Source organism: Epinephelus moara, chromosome 16 (genome assembly GCF_006386435.1).
Source record: "Epinephelus moara isolate mb chromosome 16, YSFRI_EMoa_1.0, whole genome shotgun sequence".
Taxonomy (NCBI): Eukaryota; Metazoa; Chordata; class Actinopteri; order Perciformes; family Serranidae; genus Epinephelus; species Epinephelus moara.
In genome coordinates, this window is record NC_065521.1 from 9,456,502 (window position 1) to 9,477,713 (window position 21,212).

Genomic DNA, 21,212 nt, shown 5'->3' on the forward strand with positions numbered 1-21,212 from the left:
AATTTTATGTGTTTTGTATTTATTTTATCACTGATTTTGAAAGAAAACATCCCTCACAAAGGTGCACACTGGAAAGGTGTGTTTTCTTAAAAAATTGCCAAAGTACGCAATTTATCATAGCCAGAAACTGTAAAAACCGACATTGTTTTCAAAATTAAAAAGCAAAAAATAATAATAATAAAAAAAAATCAAATTTCTATCAGTCCCTTAACACATTATGTAGGACAAAGGCTTCTGTTTTTAAAAATATTATAAGTAATTTGTGCCAGTCACTCAGGGAGGTTCAGGGGAAAATATTTGTATATGTGGAGGGTCCAAAAAACATAGACAAAAATAAAACAAAAACAGCAACAACCTCTGATAAGTAACGAACGGTCCCTAAATGTAATACAGCCACTATTCATTTTATTAGGCTACATGTGCTTGGTTTTCCTACTGTGACATGTTCAAATGTCTTCTGTGAAAAACAACTATTGTCTTAAAAAACGTGGAGGTAGCCATTAGCCTACATTACACACTTTGCTATATTGTGTAGATAGTAGAATACCACATTTCCCTCACAATTCAGTGTATGTAAACAATTAACTTCTTTATTAGGCAATAGCTGTACCAGCAGAACATTATTGAGCCCGCCTTGATACCTCGTAGGTGTGCCAAGTTAACGTACGTCGTCGGGATGTTTGCCTCTGCCTGAAGTTACACCCACTTCGCTGCTCCAGCCTGGTCACCCTCGTCCTGATCTTTGCCACATTTTCAACCCTTAACTTGTTTGTCTTTGTCTAAGGTAAGTGAAATAATTTCATTTTAACTTCCAACCAGGAAATCTGTCGTTCACTTTTTTTAATCGCTTGCGTTTGTTGCTCGCGCGAGAATAAAAAGCCGCGAAGTTTCATTTCGTGACTGTGTTGCTTTACTCACGTTAGGCATTATGGATATAAAGCAATAGCCATGTTGTAAGATGTAACAAAGCGTTTGGCGTCTAATTATTGGCTTTGATTTTCAAATTTAGCTTTTACTTTCAACCGACCACTGCAGTTTGACTTCAAAGTTGTTTTCTTTCTTTCACTTTTTCCTGCCGGATTGCAGTCTGGCGGGTAGCGTACTGTATGAGTCTCCTCCCTTTTCTCCCTCCCTCCCTATCTATCTATCTATCTATCTATCTATCTATCTAACTAACTATCTATGTATCTACAGATGTCTTTGAGTGAGAAAAGTGACGGGGAGATCAGCAAGTTGCTTGCTGAGTATGGCATCAAACATGGACCCATAGTAGGTAAGACGACTGCACTAATATGTCCAGTCTATGAAGTGCACACATTAACTACTTTATTATGTCATTGCTGGTTCATAACTGCCACTTCCTGTTTAAATAGTTGTGGATGTAAGAGTGAAAAGTGTAATCATAAAAATAAGATAAGTGTAGCCTGTTAAGAAAGTGAAAATATATATAACATAAAAATGGTCTCCTACATTGTACAGCCATGTAGTCCATCATATTTTAAAGCAATATTACTGCATTTTTGACAGTATGTTCACTTGCTCTGGATCTTTTCATTTGTTTTGTCTTGTACTTGGGCATCCCTTTCGGTCCATTGTCTTTTTTTCTCAATATCCTCATTAATCATCTGTTTTATTACCTTAATAATGCGTTAAAACTTCAATTAAAAGCCTAGTGCCAATTCACATTTTGACAAGTAAACGCCTGTTTGAGTTAGACGCCTGGTCTGGTCACCAAGCAGTTCATTTTTTTTAATAGAAGTTCTTCAGATTTATAAAAGCAGATTGTTGGCTCCCACAAATTATGTGTCCGTTCCTTGATTACCCTGTAAGTTAAACTTATTCCTTAAGTCCGTTAGGGTCCTCAGAGCAAAAGAATCAAGAGGGTTTTTCATAAAAATTAATCCAAATTGTGAGTATTGTTTTAACAGGATTAAGTGATGTGTCGATATGCCAGGTGCAGTAATCCTCAACTGTCGCAGTTTACCTTCTCTCTGATGAGCCAAACCAAGGCTTTTTAAATGATGAAAGATGTTTTTTCTTGTGAACTGTGATAAGGATATTGAAGCACTGTTAATGTGTTTATGTGAATATAGACTCTACTCGAAAGCTGTATGAGAAGAAGCTTGAAGAAGCCATGGAGAACGCTCAGAAGCAGCCCTCGTCTGATAAGACCTACTACAGAGAGGAAGGTAGGATGTTCTTCAGTCTGCTGGTCTGCAGAGGCTGTGTGTCACTGTTCCTTTGTGGGTCTTTTAATGTTGTTGTAGCACCCTCACCCATTATAAAGGGTTGATGTTGCCTGGGAAAACTTCTGGAGGGCTGTTGAGAAAGTGGGTCAATGGGCAGGAGTAAGTGCAAAAAAAAAAAAAAAAAAATTGCATTTATTTACAAAAAAATCTATGGAAATGAAGGCAAAAGTGGAACATGGAAAATTAAACAAAATTAGATTAAGCAGAAGCAAAAATAACAGAACACTTATGCGCGCTGCAGCCACAAAGCAAGCTGTCACCTCCTTCCTCCCCCTTACTGTAGTGAATGGCATTTTTTCTTCTCAGCCTCACCTAACGATACTCTAGTCACAATACAATATTAATGCGATTTTAAACGTGTTGCAATACGGTGAGTACTGTAATAAAATATATTGCGATACATTGCAATTTTTTCCCTGTTTTCAATTGCAAATAATATCCCCAAAGGAAAACTTTGTCAACATCTGTTTTATCTAATAAGACATTTTTTAGTCGTTTTTTTGCATCAAAAGTTTGTAGTGGACTGAAAAAGCAACTGATTATATTATTCAAGAGGCTACTGAAAGTTCAATTTGTATTTAGAATATGAATAACTTATATTATAAAAAAATGATGCATGGCACTGCCAGTATTGGCACACAAAAATATTGATACTATGCTGTATCGAATTTTTTCCCCCACCCCTAGTAAGCATAGGTGTAGGTTTTGGGTAAGATGCAGGGGGCACGTGATAAGCTTATCGAGAGAAATTGATAATCCAAAGGGAGAATTCTAGTCTGTTAAGCACCACAGAATATAAAAAAAGAATAATCTGAGATTTCGAGAATAAAGTCATAATAGACTATGTTTCTTCGAGCCATATGTGTATGTTTTAGCATTTCCTCTGACCTGTAACTCCGTGTCACTGTCTCTGCATCCCCCTTTGCTTACAGACACCTTTGCTCTTATTGGGACTGTCTCCCTACTCCAGGATGCTTTCCACTGAAAAGCTTGTGGAAGCAGCTGTGAGCTATATTTTAATGGAGATGGAGAAATTTAACATTTGTGTGGACAATAAGCCACACAGTGGTCAGATTGGTCTGATCAGAAGTGTTTTCTGTGGGGCTGTACCTGACTCAGTCAGTCAAATTAGATTTGGCCGTTCAATACAAACATTCAACTATTTGTTCCCTTTTTTCATGTACACTCGTAGTAACACTTAATTGAACTGCCAGATTTTTTAACTGGGTTGGACGAGAGGTTCAAAGTGACAGAGACATTCACATAATATAGTAAATAATCCAAGTTAGCCCTCTGAGCTAATGCGTGCTAACTACGCTAACAATGGATTGGAAATGTGCAACAAAATTTTTTGCAGACACTAGATATCAAACAAATGTCACAGATTGTGGCGTATGAAATTGCTATGAGCTGTAAATTCACAACGGCTAAGCAGAACGCAGAAGATAAGATACCCCTTATGGGATAAAACCTCCAGGCAGCTGCCCAGGTCTCACTCATACTCACTGTAGGTCTGGGTCTGCAGCTGCCTGGATATGTCGCAGGCATATTCACCAAGCAGACGGGATGACTGTAATGATTTTTACCCCGGAGAGCAGCATGAGAGCCAGGCTGACTCAGAATGTCCCTGGAAATACACTGCACACAGACTGACATTTGTATTGACTCACACATCAGGTACACTAACCGGTTTCATTTTCTCTGACAATAACATCAGGTGCTAATTGCTGATGTCTGTCACCTAAGGTCATCAACACTAATTTGACACATGCCTGTTCTCATGTGTTTACTACTGTGTACTAACAGTATTAAAATCTTGACTTTTACCTTGTGAAATTATGACTTCTTTTACAAAATGCTATGACTTTATTCTTGTAATATTAAGACCTTTTCCTTGAAATATTATGGCTCTGCTGTCATTACACTACAACTTTATTCTCATGAAATTATGACTTGACTATGACTCTCAAAATATTATAACGTTTTCTCTGAATCTTAGACAGCACAGATATGTGGGAAATGTTTTGAATGTGCAGAAAGTTTTGAACATGAGCAGAAATCTCACATATGAGCTATTAAACCTAGGAGATCATAAATGAATTAAAATGATGTATAATAATATAGTATGAATAGGTGCCACATGCACATTTTACAGAGGTTACTTCTAAAAAAAAAAAAAAAGACACAAAAGAGGATAGAAGATTACTCATGCCTACATGTGCTGACTCAGCAAAGATAACGTTAATGAGAAACATTAATCTACAGGAGAATAAACAAACAACCTGAGAGCCTCACTGCATATACTGTATTTTGAATTTTCCGCCGCCTACCGTTTATGTTTTCCTTTAAATACATACTATAAATTGATGCAGAGGAAAAGACACAACATGGCGCATAAAAATTCACCAGAATGCAGCAAGTGAAGTTTTTGACGCTGAAATTTTCCTTGGAAAGGACCCTGTGACTGCCCACGTGATATATGTACCCCCAATGTACACCTTTGCCACTAAGTATAGGGTGAGCTGAGCAGAGAGCAAGTGTCAACATAAAACAATATAATAAAAAAAAAAAACTTAATACAATACATCTGGGGATGCTTGAGTCGTCCCGTCCGCTCGGTGAAGATGTCTATGACAGGTACAGGCAGCTGTGGTCCCAGACCCAGGGTGAGTCTCAGTAACACAGAGGCAGCTCCTTGGAAGAAGAGGGAGGGGCTCGGCAGTCAGTGTGCAGTGTACTTCTGGGGGCACTTCAGTCCACAGAAGTTAATCTAACCACTAATTTATTGAGTATTCTAAAGATTGTTTTTTTATTACTCAAGTAGTATAACTTTTAAATAACCCAAAAATGAATAACAAAAACTTGTCTCAGAAATATTTAAATATTTTATTCAGTTATCTTCTCTTAAAAACAATGACGGTAGCAGCATGTTTTAAAATTAGTCTAATTTCTACATCACTGTTGTGTTATGATAATATTAATAATAATAATAAGCCCTATTTGTCCGATACCTGATTAGAAAATACTGGACCTCAAATTAAAAAGCGCTGCTGAAACACATATTAATTTAATCACTGTATATCACAACAATCCTCTCCCTGAACTGGAGAATCTGTATTTTTTTAAGTGCTTGACCTAAAACTTGAAATGGTTATGACGTGGATTTATTTCATCACTGGAGTAATATGCAGTAATATCCAGGCTTCGCAAATGGCAACAAAAACATTTTGGTCCAGGCTGCACCAACCAGCCAGCGCGAGACCAGCGAAAGCAAGCACACACACATGAACGCGGTGCCCATGTCTCACGGTCTCGCGCAAGCGTGCACACTTGAACGCGGTGCCCAGAGAGGCAGTTAGAGCGTGCACACTTGAACGCGGTGCCCAGAGAGGCAGTTAGAGCTACAGGCTACAATGAGGCTAAAAGACGAGCTAGCTCCGTTGTGTTTGATAACATTGTTGAACGTAAACAGAAGCGAAGTGTTTTTGTTGCCATTTGCGGAGCCTGGGCTGCCTACAGAGACCGGACTTTTTCACAGCATATTCAGAGGACATGTAGCTAGTGGATCGTGAGGAGATGTTTGCTGTATGTGACAAAAACTTTTCAAGCTTAGGAAGACTTAGAGAGCCTTTAAGATAATTACTGGCAAATGTGTTTTTGCATCAGTGTGGGGCGAGGAAAGTAACTGAAATGATTTACAGACTGTAACAGGAGTCCCTGACTGTCACAGTGGTCTGTAATGTTAGTTTAAGATCCTCTTCTGGCTCGTGCATGCCTGTTATAGTAAACAGATAATATAAAACAGCCGGATAACAACATTAGTTGCGGTTACCACTACAAACAGAAACGCGTTCCACGCGTTGATAATGCTAATATACCCGCGATGCTTCAACTTCTAGTGTCTGTGCGCTGCAGTTGCACTCCTGTGAGAAGTCATTTTCACTTTGTAGGTGAGGTCTTCGCTGCAGCTCATTCTCTGGAGGAATCCATGCTTTCACCAGGTGCAGCCTACCTTATTGTGACACACTGACGTACGTTTATTGGCACAAAATAACCCTGAACACACTCCTCTTCCTTATTCCTTTTTGTCGCCCATATTTCTGAATGTTGAAATCTCACCCTGTCTGTTCTGAAGCATCAAACATCACAAACAAAACAAGAGCTGTTCTTACATAATGCTATAATTGCAGGCAAGTATGTAAATGTGAACCACAAACTGTAACACTCTGGCAACACTTTCTGTTATCATCATCTTATGATATTCTTAAAAAATATTGACAGCAGAGTCAATAAATGTTTATGTCAACATGTGCTAATGTGTCTTTTTTCTTCTTTACAGAGGAGGAGGTTACCTACATCACATACCACAGTCCGGTGAGTCCTGATTGTCCACTCGTCCCTCTGTGGTTGTGCCAGATTCCTCTGCTCTCTGACTGTAAATAAGCTCACAAACTATTCTGCTTTTATTTTTGACAGGTTAGACAAGAGGTTTATTCAGACATGTGAGTACAGTTTTCACACACACACACACACACACACTCTCACGGTGATCTATTTTTTTATTATCATCGTCTCATTTTTGTCATGGAAGAAAGGTCGTTGACGTAGACATAATTTGCTGACATAGCTTTTGTCAACGAAATTAAGACTGCCACAGAGTCCACTATGTTGCACGTGTTTCTGTGGTAGACCAAAACAAACAACCCAAACACTGGCTCTAGATAGGGCCATCTGTATTTTCGCATCAGGCACCGTAGTTCTACTGCACACTTGGCATGAGGGAAAAGTTTACCTCAGTTGCAATTTGCAACCTCACCACTAGATGACACAAAATCCCACACACTGGACCCTAAGTAAATATTCCCTGAAGAGTCTACAGCCAGGTTAGCGGCTCTGTGCTAACATGCTACCAACAGCATGTTATCATGCTCACAATGATAATGTTTACAGGCTGAGGTTTAGCATAATGTTAGTTTTAAACACAAAGTACAGCTGAGGTTGATGGGAACATGAAATGTCTGGCCAAATTTCATGGTAATTAATTGAAAAGTTATTGAGATATTTCTGTCTGGACCACAGTGGTGACCGGCCACCTGACATCACCACTTCTACAGCCACACTGCTAGTGTGGATAGAAAATTAAACTTGATTGTAAGAAAATAGTTTAACCTGTTGATTTGCATTGGAAAAAAAGGTTGGAATATAACGTGTAAATTTCCCTCTGAAATGCAGTGAAGAAGAAGCATACAAAAGCATAAATTAAAAATACCTGAGTAAAGTACAAGTACCTTAATGTTGTACAGTGCTTGAGTAAATGTACTTTGCTCCTTTTTGTCACTGGGAATATACTGCACATTGTGTCATTATCTCTTTACAGCAGTGTTGTTACTGTCTATAAATAGCTTTGACTATTTGCTAAATTAAATTATAATTGTAAAGTGTCCTCCATTCAGGCTGAAACGAAGAGGCCATGCTGAGCCAGAGGAAGACGAGGAGTCAGACCCAGATACAGAGTGAGTCTGTCGTATAAACTGATGGTGTGTTTGTTTGAGCAAATGAGTTCCTTGCCTGGTCTTAATATCATCTTCCCTCCTGTGCTTCAGGCCCCCTGTCCAGGTCACTAACAGAACAGCCAATCACAGCGCAGTACGATCCAAGAAGCCAGTCAAGAAGTCTGGAAGCAGCTTTTGGAAGATGATTCGGCTGCTGCTGCTGTTAGCTGTGGTAGCAGCCGTCCTCTACTACGCCTACTGCCGTGTGAACAACAATGAAGTAAATCCTTTTGGGAGTCTGTGATCAGATTTATTGTTAGGAAGACAGGGTTTTTTACCATTCCATTTCTCCTCCGTTAATATCAGTAGTAGTACCGTTTTTTTTTTTTTTATCCCAATGCAAAGTTTCACCACATTCCTTAAACTTTTAAAGGCTGCTAATATTCTATATTTCTTAGTGTCACCAAATTCAATGAAATGATAAAAAACTACAGTCTGTGCATCCAAAGCCTGGTATATCTCATTTATCAGGGTCATCAGTGTTTGGGGGCGATGGTTTGTTGGGGCGGCAGTAGTTCCATCCATAGGGACTAAGGTTGGGAACCGGAGGGTCGCCAGTTCCCCTCCTGGGCATTGCCGATGTGCCCTTGAGCAAGGCACAGAACCCCCTACTGCTCGGGGTGCCTGTCCATGGGTAGCTCCCTCACTCTGACATCTCTCCATTTAGAGCATGTATAGGTCCTGTTGGTGCATGTGTGTGTATTTCAGGCCTGTATGACAACAGTGAAAAAAAAAGAATTTCCCCTCAAGGATCAATAAAATATATCTTCTTCTTCCCCAACCATTAAATTGGGGGGTCTATCAGACCCCCCTGACGGCCTTATTGGCGAGGAATTATTGATGACATTAATTTGTTTTGGTTTTTTATGGTTCCACACCAGCACTAGTCATGGCCTGAGGCATTATGTTTTCAGTTTGTCCGTCCAGTACATACGTACATACATCTGTATGTCTGTCCCATTCTACTGAATGCGATATCTCAGCAACGCTTTGAAAAAGAATTTCCAAATATACCTCAAACGACCACTTGGACTCAACGATGGTTTTGGTGGTCAAACATCAAAGGTAGTTTTGACCGTGCGTCTGTCTCATTCGCATAAATGCAATATCTCAGCAACACTTTGAAGGAATTTATTCAGATTTTGCACAAATGTCCACTTGGACTCAACAATGAACTGATTAGATTTTGGTGGTCAAAGATCACTGTGACCTCAAAAAATGTTTTTGGCCACAACTCGAGAATTCATACGATAATTATGACAAAACTTCACACAAATATCTGATAGGATATAATGGCATAGTGATGACATTTTATATCCAAAAGGACATCTTCACTGTGACATCATAATGGTCTGCAAAAACACTTTTCTGACCATTATTAAACGTCATAACTCAGGAACAGATGGGGAGACATTTGGTTAGATGCTAAATTGGTGACACTAATCTTTTGTGTCCACCTTAAAACTGTGCTGATTGTACAGATCTTCTGTGCTGCCAGGTTGAAGATGTGTGTGAAACACTGTTGTTCTAGAATCTGTATGTATCCATATTTGAAGCATTGTCTACTGTCAGGACTACATATGAGTCCGGACAGACATGGATAAAAACTGTAACTGCAACTTGACTGCTTTTATAATAAATGAATATATAGATATTAAGAAATACACTTTTAAACATTTAGGGTTGAAATAATGTCCCTTAATCATGTGTAGTTCTAGTATGAATGATTGAGTGTTTGCTCAGACCATGCATTATTCCTTTCAGCTTTAGAATGCAAAGTTGCAGCAGTATGCACTGCTAAAGATTTCCATCTTTACTAAGCTTATTGCTGAGAGTCACAGACAGGCCAGGATAAAGACACTAGACAGAGTATTGAGATGCAGACAAACACATAGTGAGACTGGTCATGGTTTTGGTCTTTTCATCGGATTTGTTGACAATAATGAAAATTAGGAATAACGCTCGCCCTTTGCTTTAATTTCTTTGCATGAAATGTTGCACTATGTTTTCCAGCTATGCAGAGCTCTGTGTGTTTGATTTCTTATATGCAGCTGTCCTCTAATGTGATTTGTTCTTATTTGTGAGATGCACATGATGATGTCATGTAGTACAAACTGACTGGTGAACAGAGGCTGTCCTCTACATCACGTCGGATCAAAAACCAAAGGCTGTTGTGTATATGTGCTGATAAATCTTTGAAAAAGATCAAATAAAAAATCTCTCCAGCTCCCTAGAGAATGAATGTTTGAACTTTCTGTAAAACATGGCATTGAAGATGAAGTTCTAAGTATGAAAAATGTTAATGAGGTGCAAGTAAAATTAGAATATAAACAGAATAAGGGACGTTTCCAATGATAAAACATTGTCAAATACCAAGTACTGAATTCATTTATTTAGTTACAAAACTTAATTCCACCAATTCAACATTTGAATAGAAACAGTATAAAGCACTGATACATTTATAAGTTAGAGGCTTTAAATAGTTTGAAAAAAAGTACACTAAAAGAGTCTGTTGCCATCTGTGCTCAAATGCAGATGAGGCAGTGGTAATGCATTCAAACTGAGGTTTTCGGTTGGTCAAGTTGAATTTAACAGCTGTGATCCTGAGTTGAGGTTGTGGTCGATGGTCACTGAGGATGACGTTTCACTTGGTTATCTTTGGGTCTCAGCCTGGAGTCCCAAAGGCCTCTCAGGACTATGTGATGGCAGAGTCATTAAATCCATTCAGGACTTCAAGGTTTGTTCCAGCTGGTGAATCCTTGCCCAAACCAGTCATAATTTAAACAGGGAGCTGATGTTACAAAAAGCCTGTTGTGTCACCGTAACCCTTTAGAATTCAAGGCTTTGAGGTAACAGGTTAACAGGTCATTTTGGTCCAAATGCTGCTCTAAATGCCGCCAGTCACGTTAAGATCGATGGGCAAAGCAGGGGAAATCTGAGGCTCGTTTACTGACATCACAGGTGGTACCGATGACCTGGGAAGGAAAACAAAAACAAGTTTGAAATGCTTTACAACAGTTAGTGAGCCTACTGTGACACTTTAATGGCCTACCTGACAGCATGTCCCTCAAATCCAAGCGCTGTGATGAAGATATTGATGAGGACAGTGAAGAAGACAAACACTGTTGCCACGTTGTTCAGCCTGTTCAACTTGGCGTGTTTCCTGGCGTCGTTTAGATCGTACTTCACTGCTGGGACAGAATCGCACAACAGCAAAAACTAAATAAGCTACAGGAGAAGCTGGTGAACAACAGAGACAGAAAGACCAGCCCAGTATCATAGAAATACATGAAATGGACATAACATATTATATGGTGGTGGGCATGAAATGAGTTAAATTATGTGCTGGTAACACAAAGTGCAAATCCCTACCACACTGGGCTGACGGCCCAAACCAAACTAACCCAGCCCATAACTGCTGAAGAGAGGTATGTGATACAGCTGTCAATCATGTCAGTCACTGCAGTCAAACTGTCAAACTAGACAGCACTGATCGAATATGAATCAAGATTCTGTTACTGCATTGCCTCTTTCTCATCTCAGATGTTTTCAGAAACATATTTTAGTGTACTGTTGAGCTGTAACAGGAGAAAGTTTGTGACCCGGCCCCCCATGTTGGAAACAGTCAAGCCAAAACCAAGCACCGGCCAGGCCAGGACAGTTTGACCACAGTTCACAAGCCATCCTTGACACAATTGACAGCTACATTGGAAACTCCTCTGCTCTGATTGGTTGTTTTCATTCAGCTGCAGTGGTTCATACCAAATGCCAATAGAAGCAATAAGGGAAGGAGGAACATGATGTTTTTTTCACAGACAGTCTCATGTGATATTGTGGATCTAGCACCAGTGTCATACGACAAAAACGTATTTTCATCAAAGTTATCAACTGTGGCTTTAATGCAAAATATGAAGCTACAGCCAGCAGCCTGTTAACTACCTGTTTCTGACCAGAGGTAACAAAATCCAAATACAGCACTTCTAAAGCTCACTGATTCATACATTACTTATCTTTGAAGTCACTGCATCTTGTTTTTGTGCAAAATGTAACATGTTAATTGATTAGATTCAGAGTTGCTGGTAGGCAGGCCAAATTCTGGACTTCTGAAATCATTTTATAGCTCTGAATAAAAAATAGTTGTCACTGGGAGGGAAATCCTGACGTAGAGGAAAACTAGTGCACCAATGTTCCCTTTAGCCTCCATCGGGGAGATATGGCTGGGGCTTGTTTTCAAATTGTATTGATCAAACTGTGCAAGAAAGATGGAGGAGGAGGAATGACAACAATGGAGATGCAAAAAGCCTGAGTCACTTGCCAATAAAGACGAGCAGCAGCCCCACTATGACCTGTAACGTGATAGACAGAGACAGCAGGACAATGAGTGGGATGTAGAAACGGTAACGAGGCCCCACATAGAGAACAGTCTTCATCTGGGACGAGTTGGCCATCAGCAAGGCGACGTCCAGCATGCTCTGAGCCGCACTCTTCTTTGTGGCGTAGTGATTCAGGTTGATGGGTCGGAAGACTTTTCCAGAGGGGACTGTCTGTGCCTGAAGGTGTTGAGAGGATAAGGTAGGTCTGAGAGAGAGTAAACTGTCAGGTTCTGTTTAAGAACAGAGTCACACAGGTGCTGTTTTAAAGCCACAGTACAGATCCGCCTGTGACAGTACAGGATCAAATGATTAACAGTGTTATGCTTTTGTTCTCAATTGCTCTCTGTGACCAAGTCCATGCGTCACTATGGTTTCTCTCACACACAGAGAGGTGTTGTGTATTTTGTTACTAGGCTCTCTCTGTACTCTGTGTACTCAGGCTGTCAGAGAAGAGGTGGGAGTGGCAGAGACACATTTGGTAACTCACCTGGCTGACAGAGAGAGAGAGAGAGAGAGAGAGAGAGAGAGAGAGAGAGAGAGAGAGAGAGAGGCAACAAGACACAACATGCAGTGGGCATCTCTTTCCACATCTCTAGAAACTTGGGAATGTGTCACATGAACTGGTACATACATGTGCAGAGAGTATGAACTGAGACTGACTCTGTAGGTGAACAGGAGGTATTTCAGGGGGTGTTAGTTAGTGATACCAGCTAAACTGTTTCCTGGGCAGAATAATCATCCTGATTACCACACCCATTCACCCCCCTCTGAGAGAAAGTGATTGTTTGTTTAAACCACATCAGTGTAAAGGCTTTTTCCCAGGGATTCACCCAGTCTTGTAACATAGGTAGCCGAGATGTCACACCTGGGTGAAACTCTGTCTGAGTCACACAGCTTTCATTCATCTCAACACAAAGCTGACAACTATGGAAAGAAACATTGATTTCACATGGGCTTACGTCACCACTGACGTTCCTGTAAATGGACTACATTATTATTACTTTAATAGTGTTTCCCAACCTGGGGGTCGAGAGACTTTTCTTCTTTAGACTTCTCTTTCATCTGTCCTTTTTGAAGACTTACTAGATAATTCTAGGCATTTTTAACCTTTTGCAATTATTCAAACAATACAAGGACTAAATCTCTATTTGGTTTAACTGGTCACCACTGGTACACATGGAACTGATTATGGGCGTTCCCTCATAGACCCCATGTTTTTTTAAGGAGAACCACACCTATTTTCAAGATTCATACAGTTTATTCCTATGGTCCAAAACAGTCCAAAAATTTAGTAAACATGAACTCTCTCACAAATCCGAAAGCTGGAGTACTAAAACTCACATTTGTGATGTCATAGATAGGGTAGCTGATCCATAGACAATGACTTGGGAAAGATGTTCCCAATGACACTGAGAGCAGCCAAGGGAATGTTCTGAGTATATGGGGACATTTTCTGTTTCACACAGAGAAGTGAACCCACAGAATCAACATTCAGTCATCAGTCTCCCATTCTTTGTTTATGGAGCAGCTCCAGACTTTATACCTGATTACATCACAAGGTTAAGACTTTCTTTTCTGGTTTCTGGCTTTGAGAGAGAGTAGCTCATGTTCACAAATATAGACTGAACTTTCCAAGACCACAGAGATAACATATTGGAATCCTTAATTCAGGCAGTGTTGGGCAAGTTATTCTCAAAATGTAATACATTACATATTACTGGTTACTTTTTAAATGAATGAAAAGCCTTGGACACAGTATGGTCAGGCAGAGGATCAAAGTCTAACAGTTATGAGGTACAGATCAATATTTATGGGCCTATGATTTGAAACACAATAAACAAATGCTGACGAACAGAATGGCATGTGATCAAGTCACTATGATGAGCACAAATGAAAACACTGGAGCTGGAAAGACCCACCTGCCGGTTCCTGGTGTGCCAGTCAGCTACAGCAGCACCGGAGAGAGTTTTGCATAACAAAAGGACTGTGTGCCAACATTGCTCTGCACTTTCAGGCAATGTGAATGTGGGTAATGTTATTATATGTTGGATCCATCATATACTAACATCACCCCGATGTGCCGATCATTGTGGTGAGGAAAAAACAAGCCTCAAGCCAGCTCCTTATCCCCGCTGCTTTCAAGCAGCCTTAGGACACAAAAGCAGAACAGGATACGCTGTGGGTATATGACTGAAAACACACTGGACATGATGACGCACCTAATCAGTGGCACCCTTCTATAAGGTGGCGTTTAATGATGTGATAACTCCAGGCAAAGAAAGAAACCATCTCTTACTAATGACCTCAACCAGTTTTTAAAGATGTGCATCTGATGTTTTCCACAGGATTTGTGAACAGTAATAGGAACGCACAATGGACACTTGGGTTGGATAATCATCATCTAAAATAAACACCTGTGCTTTTAGCTATTTCTGAATCCTGTCAGCTTTTTATTATTTATCTTGTATTATCTAACTGCCAACAATTTACAATTAAATTCTAACTGGATGTCAATGAAATGACTGTATGAGGGGACCCACAGTGTAAAGTTATTAAAGATGAAATGAAAGGAGCAGGGATGTGTATCGTTTCCATCTGAATACAATATAATAAAACAACAGAAACAGAACAGACAAGGAATGATTTACCAACCCCAAATACATGCATTTGATACACTGGTACTAAAGGATAGGTGATCATAAGTGTTATATCATAGGCAACTGGACTTGCTTGAGTTTCTTGAAGACGTTTTGCTTCTTGGATGAGAGGCACGTATGATTACCATGACTGGATGACTGAGAATCTTCACCGAAAAGGATAGGTGAGGCTGAAACTAATTACCGTCTTTTATAAATGGAATGTGGCTTGTGTGGTATCTTCATGTGAGAATGGGCACACACAGCTCATAGCTGCCAATCAGGGCTGGATTCTGCAATTGCATTACTGTAATTACAGATTTTAACCATCACTCTTGAGTGAAGTGTTTCTTTGGCAGGGGTCTGAGAACATGTTCTACTCAAGTATCATTATGGATTTCCTATGTTTTCCAGGAGTCTGCTCACACTGATAGGCAACAGACTAATAAAAATAAAATTACTATAGTGAGAAACTGTAAAAATTAATCAATGACAGGCTCAATAGGCTTCAATAAATTACTTTTTCGTTTGTAAGTCCTGGCCCCACTTTGTCTGCTAGGAAGAATTCTGGCCCTTGGGCAAATGTAGCTGATGACTCGTGGGTCAAAGCAAAGCAGAGTAGAACAGAAAAGAATATATAAAGAACATAGCAGAACAGAAACAAACAGAAAAAAACAAACAAAAAGACTGGAGCCGTATTGGATAGAATAGAAAAGATCTTGTTGTTGCATACCTCTACATCGCCCATTTTATTCAGAGCTATGTCCTCTCTGTTCAGCCTGTGTGCTGCGTCCATTCTCCCCTCTTTGGTAAAGCCCCAGCAGCTATCAGGAAACCGTCCTCCTGCCAATGATGTGGTGAATATGTGCTGAGATGTAGCCTCAAAACTCTCTGTTCATAAACTAGCCACGGGGAAACTTGAGGGAGTAGACAGGCCCAACAAGTCAGGCAACTCCTCCAGTTACAAGGACATGAAAAGGATCCCTCCCACTGTGTGTCACTCTTCAGCTTACTTGTTGAGAGGTGTTTTACTCACATCTACTTTATTTTTAATGTGATATTCGGGGACACTGTGAGTGACAAGGGATTTGGCAGAGATAGGCAAACATGAGAATGGACTGTTTGTAGAACCTGCAGAAAACAAACTGTAAAACACCTACTCATGAAATGCAACTGTGGCATGGAGAGAAAAAGCAAGGCTCTATGTTGCATTATCACACCTAGGCACAGAGACAGTGACAGTGAAGAGAATCAGTCAAACACTGTAAAAACAGTCCTTGAATCCATCATAGCCACATGATTACACATATGGAAATACAATCAACCAAACTGCAATATAATCCTGACCTGTGGAGGGAAGCAATGTCCGAAAGAATGGATGTATCCAGAAGTGGTTACTTAGTAAGGATAATGGACTTTTCATCAGGCAGGGAATTTAGAGTCAAGGTTTGAGCAGATATATTTAAGGATTTTGAAACAGAAAATATTATGAAATGGAAGTCATGAGGTCAACAGTAGATTATTGCTGTATAGTAAATAGAGCAGCAGCAAAAACATCACTACAAAAGTAGACAGACTACAGTCAGAACATTACAGTTAAGTATAGGAGCTATTAAGTCATCCCCCATGTATGCAGTACTAGAAGCAGGAGAGACATCACTGAAATTAAATCGAGATAACCTTGCACTCGCATACTGGGTCAGGTTAAAATGAAGTGGGGGAATACTCTCAAGTTCCAGGGGTGGGGGTTTGGATGGACAATAGAAGAAAGAGTAAGGACATATGGAATGGAGGCATTAGAGTCCACCAGATCCACCCCAGTTAGTAGCGTACCCTGTGGCTTTTCCCAGAAATAAAGATAGACAAGACTATTCTGGAAAAGAAAAGAGACGAGTGAATGAGTGAGTGAAGTGGTAATTAAAGCAAGTGTGTATCTAAGGAATAGCTATTGCAGTTGTCTTAAAATCTACACTGATGGCTCTAAGAATACACAGGGGTGTGTGGTAGTTGGTGTGAATATCCCCGAGTTCAAAATATCTATTTCCAAAAGACTGACCAGTTATCTGTGTATACAGCAGTATTAGTGGCAGTCATTATTGCTTTACAGTGGGTTGAAGAGGTCAGGCCTGATAGGGTGGTGGTGTGCACAGACTCATTAGTTGCTTCGGAAAGCATACGATCAACAACAACTGTCTGAGAATATTTAATCCTTGAAGTTTTTAATAGCTTACTAGGACTTCACAGAGATGGTATAGATGTACAGTTTTTTGGGGTGCCCACACATACTGTAAGGATCTGATAGGGAATGAGTGTGCCAACATACAAGCAAAGGAGCATTAAAAAAATATATGTAATAATAATAATAATAATAATAACAGCACCAGTACCACTTGGAAAAGTAGAAGGAAAAGCAGCGATTAAGAAGAAAAAAATGAAGATATAGCAAAAGAAAAGTGGGAGGAAGATCAGAAAGGAAGGGGGTTTCAAAAAATACAAAAAGCAGTCATAACAAAGATATATAAAGAAAGAACTAGAAGGGAGGAAGTCATCAACAAGACTCAGATCACACAGGATTAAATGGCACCATGTATGTACCGGGGAAAAGAAACAGTGACAGGTGTGGGAACTGTGGAGTTAAAGAAAAATGTGGAACATCTCTTATTGCAATGCACTATGTATGAGGTGGAAAGGGAAAAAAATAGTGATAAAGTTCAAGAGGTGGGGCAGAAGTGGAATTTGATGGGGTTACTGGGAACAGAAGGAGAGGTAATAGAGGTGAGAGTCACCAGGAAGGCACGCTGTCTCTTTACTTTGTTAAAAGACACAGCGTTCATGGGAAGAAGTTAGGAAACCAGGTGACTTGATATGATGTTGCGCACACACACAGTAGGTGGCGGTATGCACCTTAAAGTTACTTGCGATCCACCAATAAACCGAGAGAAGAACAAGAACAAGTAGGAGTTGTTTGGGGGCAGGGCAGAGGGCAACAGTGGAGGATAAGACGATACAAAGCACAGGACAGGACTTTAGGGAGATGAGAAGGGGGCTGGTATCTTATATAATGCAGGCAGGATTAGGAAATAGTTGTTTTAATTAATTTATTTTAGGCCAATCCGTATTCAGTTACATACGCCGACACAGTAGGTGGCGGTGTGCACTGATCCGCCATTTAAAACACAGAAGAAGAATAACGATTTGTTTGGAAAATGGCGGGTGCTTTGAAGGAAGAACATCTTGCACGACATGTTTATGCTTCATTACAGGTAAAGGAAGTTAAAGTAATGGAAAAATATTTTAGTGACATAACAGTACGCGATTCTCGAAAGTTTGCTTATTGTTGTTTATTCTCATAAGTACTGCTACACTTTTTTGGGCTGCTAGCTACGACGGGCACTCCTTAGGTTTCTACGACATACAACTTCCTACGAAAACCTTAGGGGTGAGATATAACGATATTTTAAAGGTGTTATATCTGCTGGTTATATCTGTTTCATATTATTTTGTGGGTGCATTAAGATCGTCTTAAGAACTTTAATGAATCAATGTTTAATTTCGGTTTTCCTGTCACAGTTAAGGAATTTGATGTGGTAATGGGGGCTATACGTAGTGGTTCTGTAAGTTGGTGCAAGTGTTATTTTATATCAAAATGTTTCTTTGGTTAATCCTGTTCACACTCCTTGTGAGAAAACGTGTTTCCCTTCATCCTGTAAGATAATAACAAAGCTATTCACTCTCTGTTGCAGAGTGAAGTTGTCACAAAGCCCTATGTTATCTGGAGTAACTTTGCAAAAAATATTCATTGAACAAAAGTTTGGTCATTGCTAATCACCAAATTCACAATACAATATTATTGCGATTTTAAATATTTTGCAATATGCTGAGTATTTCTAATAAAAATATATTGTAATTTATAACCTTTTTTAAACTGTAAATTATGTCCCCAAAGGAAAACTTTGTCAACATCTGTTTTCTCTAATAAATTTTACAGTCTGTTCATCTCATTTCAGCCATTTTTTGCAGAAGTATATGTAGTGAACTGAAAAGTCAGTTGATTCTACTATTCTACTAGGCTACGTAAAGTCAGTCTTGTATTTGTAATATTAATCATTTCTACAACAAAAAATCGAAATCTGTACTTGGCACTGTGTGACCGCACAATGTTGCCACAAAAATACTGCGGTACTATGCTGTGTCCTTTTTTTTGCGATATTACTGTCGCTACTCTCCCTTGCTGTGTATATTTCTGCAATTAAAGCATAATGGAGTATTTAGAATTGAATATCCTGTCTATGTTTTGTCTTTGTTTAGGCTGTGTCTTGTCCCTTGGTGGAAGGTTTGTACCTGCAGGAAGCGGACAGCATGCTGCAGCTGCTGTGTACTCCTTCTCAGCACCGCACCGACATACTGGCATGGATCTGCGGCAGGTAGAATAAGCCACATAGAACATCAACCCCATTCTTATTCATCATAAATAATTTCTATATAAATATAATCAAATGACTCTGTCCGATCTTGACCTGTCACTTTACAGTATCAACCCAAACTTTTCCAATTCCAAGGCGATGTCAGTAAGAGCCAAAGACCCAGATGTTTTGACTAAAGGTAACGTTGTCTGTCAAAGGCTCTTTCCTACACAGGAAATAGTTAACAGTCTTGCATGACCTCTTACACTGCTGTGGTCTATTTTGGTACAAACAGACATGGCTGTGCTTGGGCAGGAGCTGATGCTGTGCAGAGCAGATGACCTAGACCTGATCAAGGTGAGAGATTGCATAAAACCAGTGTTAATGTAATCGATATACATATGTAGACATTGTCACAATAAACAGAAATTGACCTGTTTCATTTCTCAAACCATTTATCCAGGGTGATTCGAGTCCTCACCGGCAGCTTCACTTCCAGGAGCAGCTATTAACTTTAGTACCTGGCTGCAAGAAGTCTGCAGGCCACAGAATGGATCCAGAGATGCTCCTGAACGAGCTCTACGCTGCTGAGAACCTGCCTCACTTCACACATATGCTCAAACCAACACTCGACCCCTGGCCTGCACACATCAAGTACATATGCCTGTGTGATTATCCTGTTGCTAACACATTGAATCCTTTGCCTCAGTTTTTATTCACTGCATGTTGTCAATGTCTCCTTTAAATGCACTTCCCATAATAAGAGTGTAGAGGTATGGTGGATCATCACATATTGCATTGTTTCCTGTGGCTGGCCAGCAGCAACAGTGTCTTTATATTTGTCTCCAACCCTCTTACTGCTATTTCATACTTCACAGGGCTTTAAGCAAGGGCACCAAGTCATCTCATAAGCCGAGTAGAGAAGAGGCTGCTGATGTTGCCACCCTTCTACAGCTGACGCGATCAACACTGGAGCAGCTACAGTCAGAGGTATGGTGTTTATGTGGCCAGAGATGTCTGCAGTCCTGTACAGTCTTTAATTGAAGCAGGGTGTTCATGCTAAACTACTATCACATGAATTTAAAATACCTGACAAACACTCAAAGCTATTTTTGAAATGGATATTAGGATCAGTAATGATTTTTTTAATATACCGGTGTTATGATGCACAAGCACAGACCCCATAGATTTGGCTGAGTGCCTGAATGTCATGGTAGTAATAAGTGTTATCTGTTTGCCGTGTGCTTGTCTTTCTACACTCTGTTCTTCTTAGTGTGAATTCCTGAGCAATGAGGCGCAGAGTCCTGGTGTCTTCTCTCCAAGCTCCCTGCGCGTGGCGGCGTGTGACTTCCAGCAGTTGATGGCTACCTTCAGCCATGTTTTCGAAACAGACTTGAGAACTTACTGCAGTAGAGATCCCCCCAACTTCAGCACAGAGACTGTTGTCTTCCAGAGGATACACCGATTACTGCTGGCCTTCATGATGGTATTCCCACATATGTCGAAAAATGGTTGCTTACATGCACATGCAAAAATCTGTCTTGACAGAAGCCTAACCTGTAGAAAAAATTCATACTGACACCTTTTGCTCTTGCGTGTGTTGTTGCTCAGGAGTTGGAAATGCTAAAGGAAGTATCAGAAGCTTCTGTATCTGTGAATGAGGACGTGAACCAGCTAGAAACACAGCCTTGCTACCAGAGCCGAGGAGAGAGGCGCAAGTTACGTAAGTGAATATTCTCTTTCACATGCACATTCACACAAAGGCTTCATTTGAAACCATCACCCAAAAGACAAAAGCCGTTTCTCAGCACTCAAGTTCGGCAGTTCGGACTTCTGGACTTGGCAAGTTCGGACTTGGCAAGTCCACGCGAGAGTCCGGACTTCCCAAGAACGGGAGAATGGGAGGACGGGAGTACAGTCATTTCTGCTTTTGGAACAGCAGCGAACTTGATGATGTCACCACCTCCGCTCGCCTTGGCTGTTGTACTGTGTTGTATAC

General features: G+C 40.1%; 3 protein-coding genes across 3 annotated transcripts in view; 2 read left to right on the plus strand and 1 right to left on the minus strand.

The window, feature by feature from the left end:
• Positions 1–628: 628 nt before the first annotated feature.
• On the plus strand, positions 629–10,035 carry emd (emerin). The gene is made up of 7 exons (XM_050065695.1): positions 629–784; positions 1,195–1,273; positions 2,094–2,189; positions 6,589–6,623; positions 6,726–6,751; positions 7,703–7,762; positions 7,853–10,035. The coding sequence occupies exons 2-7, from the start codon at positions 1,195–1,197 to the stop codon at positions 8,043–8,045; spliced, it is 489 nt and encodes a 162-aa protein (XP_049921652.1). The 5' UTR covers positions 629–784; the 3' UTR covers positions 8,046–10,035.
• Positions 10,036–10,178: 143 nt separating this feature from the next.
• On the minus strand, positions 10,179–15,729 carry si:dkey-93l1.9 (uncharacterized protein LOC562339 homolog). Its single transcript, XM_050066157.1, has 4 exons — positions 15,544–15,729; positions 12,117–12,351; positions 10,854–10,989; positions 10,179–10,776 (listed from the first exon to the last, which is right to left on the minus strand). Exons 1-4 carry the CDS (start codon positions 15,604–15,606, stop codon positions 10,689–10,691), a joined length of 522 nt encoding a protein of 173 aa, XP_049922114.1. The 5' UTR covers positions 15,607–15,729; the 3' UTR covers positions 10,179–10,688.
• Positions 15,730–17,795: 2,066 nt separating this feature from the next.
• Positions 17,796–21,212, plus strand: part of haus7 (HAUS augmin-like complex, subunit 7) — a 10,911-nt gene continuing 7,494 nt past the window's right edge. The window contains exons 1-8 of the mRNA XM_050065508.1: positions 17,796–18,073; positions 19,119–19,234; positions 19,342–19,412; positions 19,509–19,570; positions 19,677–19,867; positions 20,092–20,203; positions 20,487–20,699; positions 20,825–20,936. Coding sequence (XP_049921465.1) covers positions 18,017–18,073; positions 19,119–19,234; positions 19,342–19,412; positions 19,509–19,570; positions 19,677–19,867; positions 20,092–20,203; positions 20,487–20,699; positions 20,825–20,936 — 934 coding nt within the window. The 5' untranslated portion in view covers positions 17,796–18,016. The remainder of the gene's footprint in view (positions 18,074–19,118; positions 19,235–19,341; positions 19,413–19,508; positions 19,571–19,676; positions 19,868–20,091; positions 20,204–20,486; positions 20,700–20,824; positions 20,937–21,212) is intronic.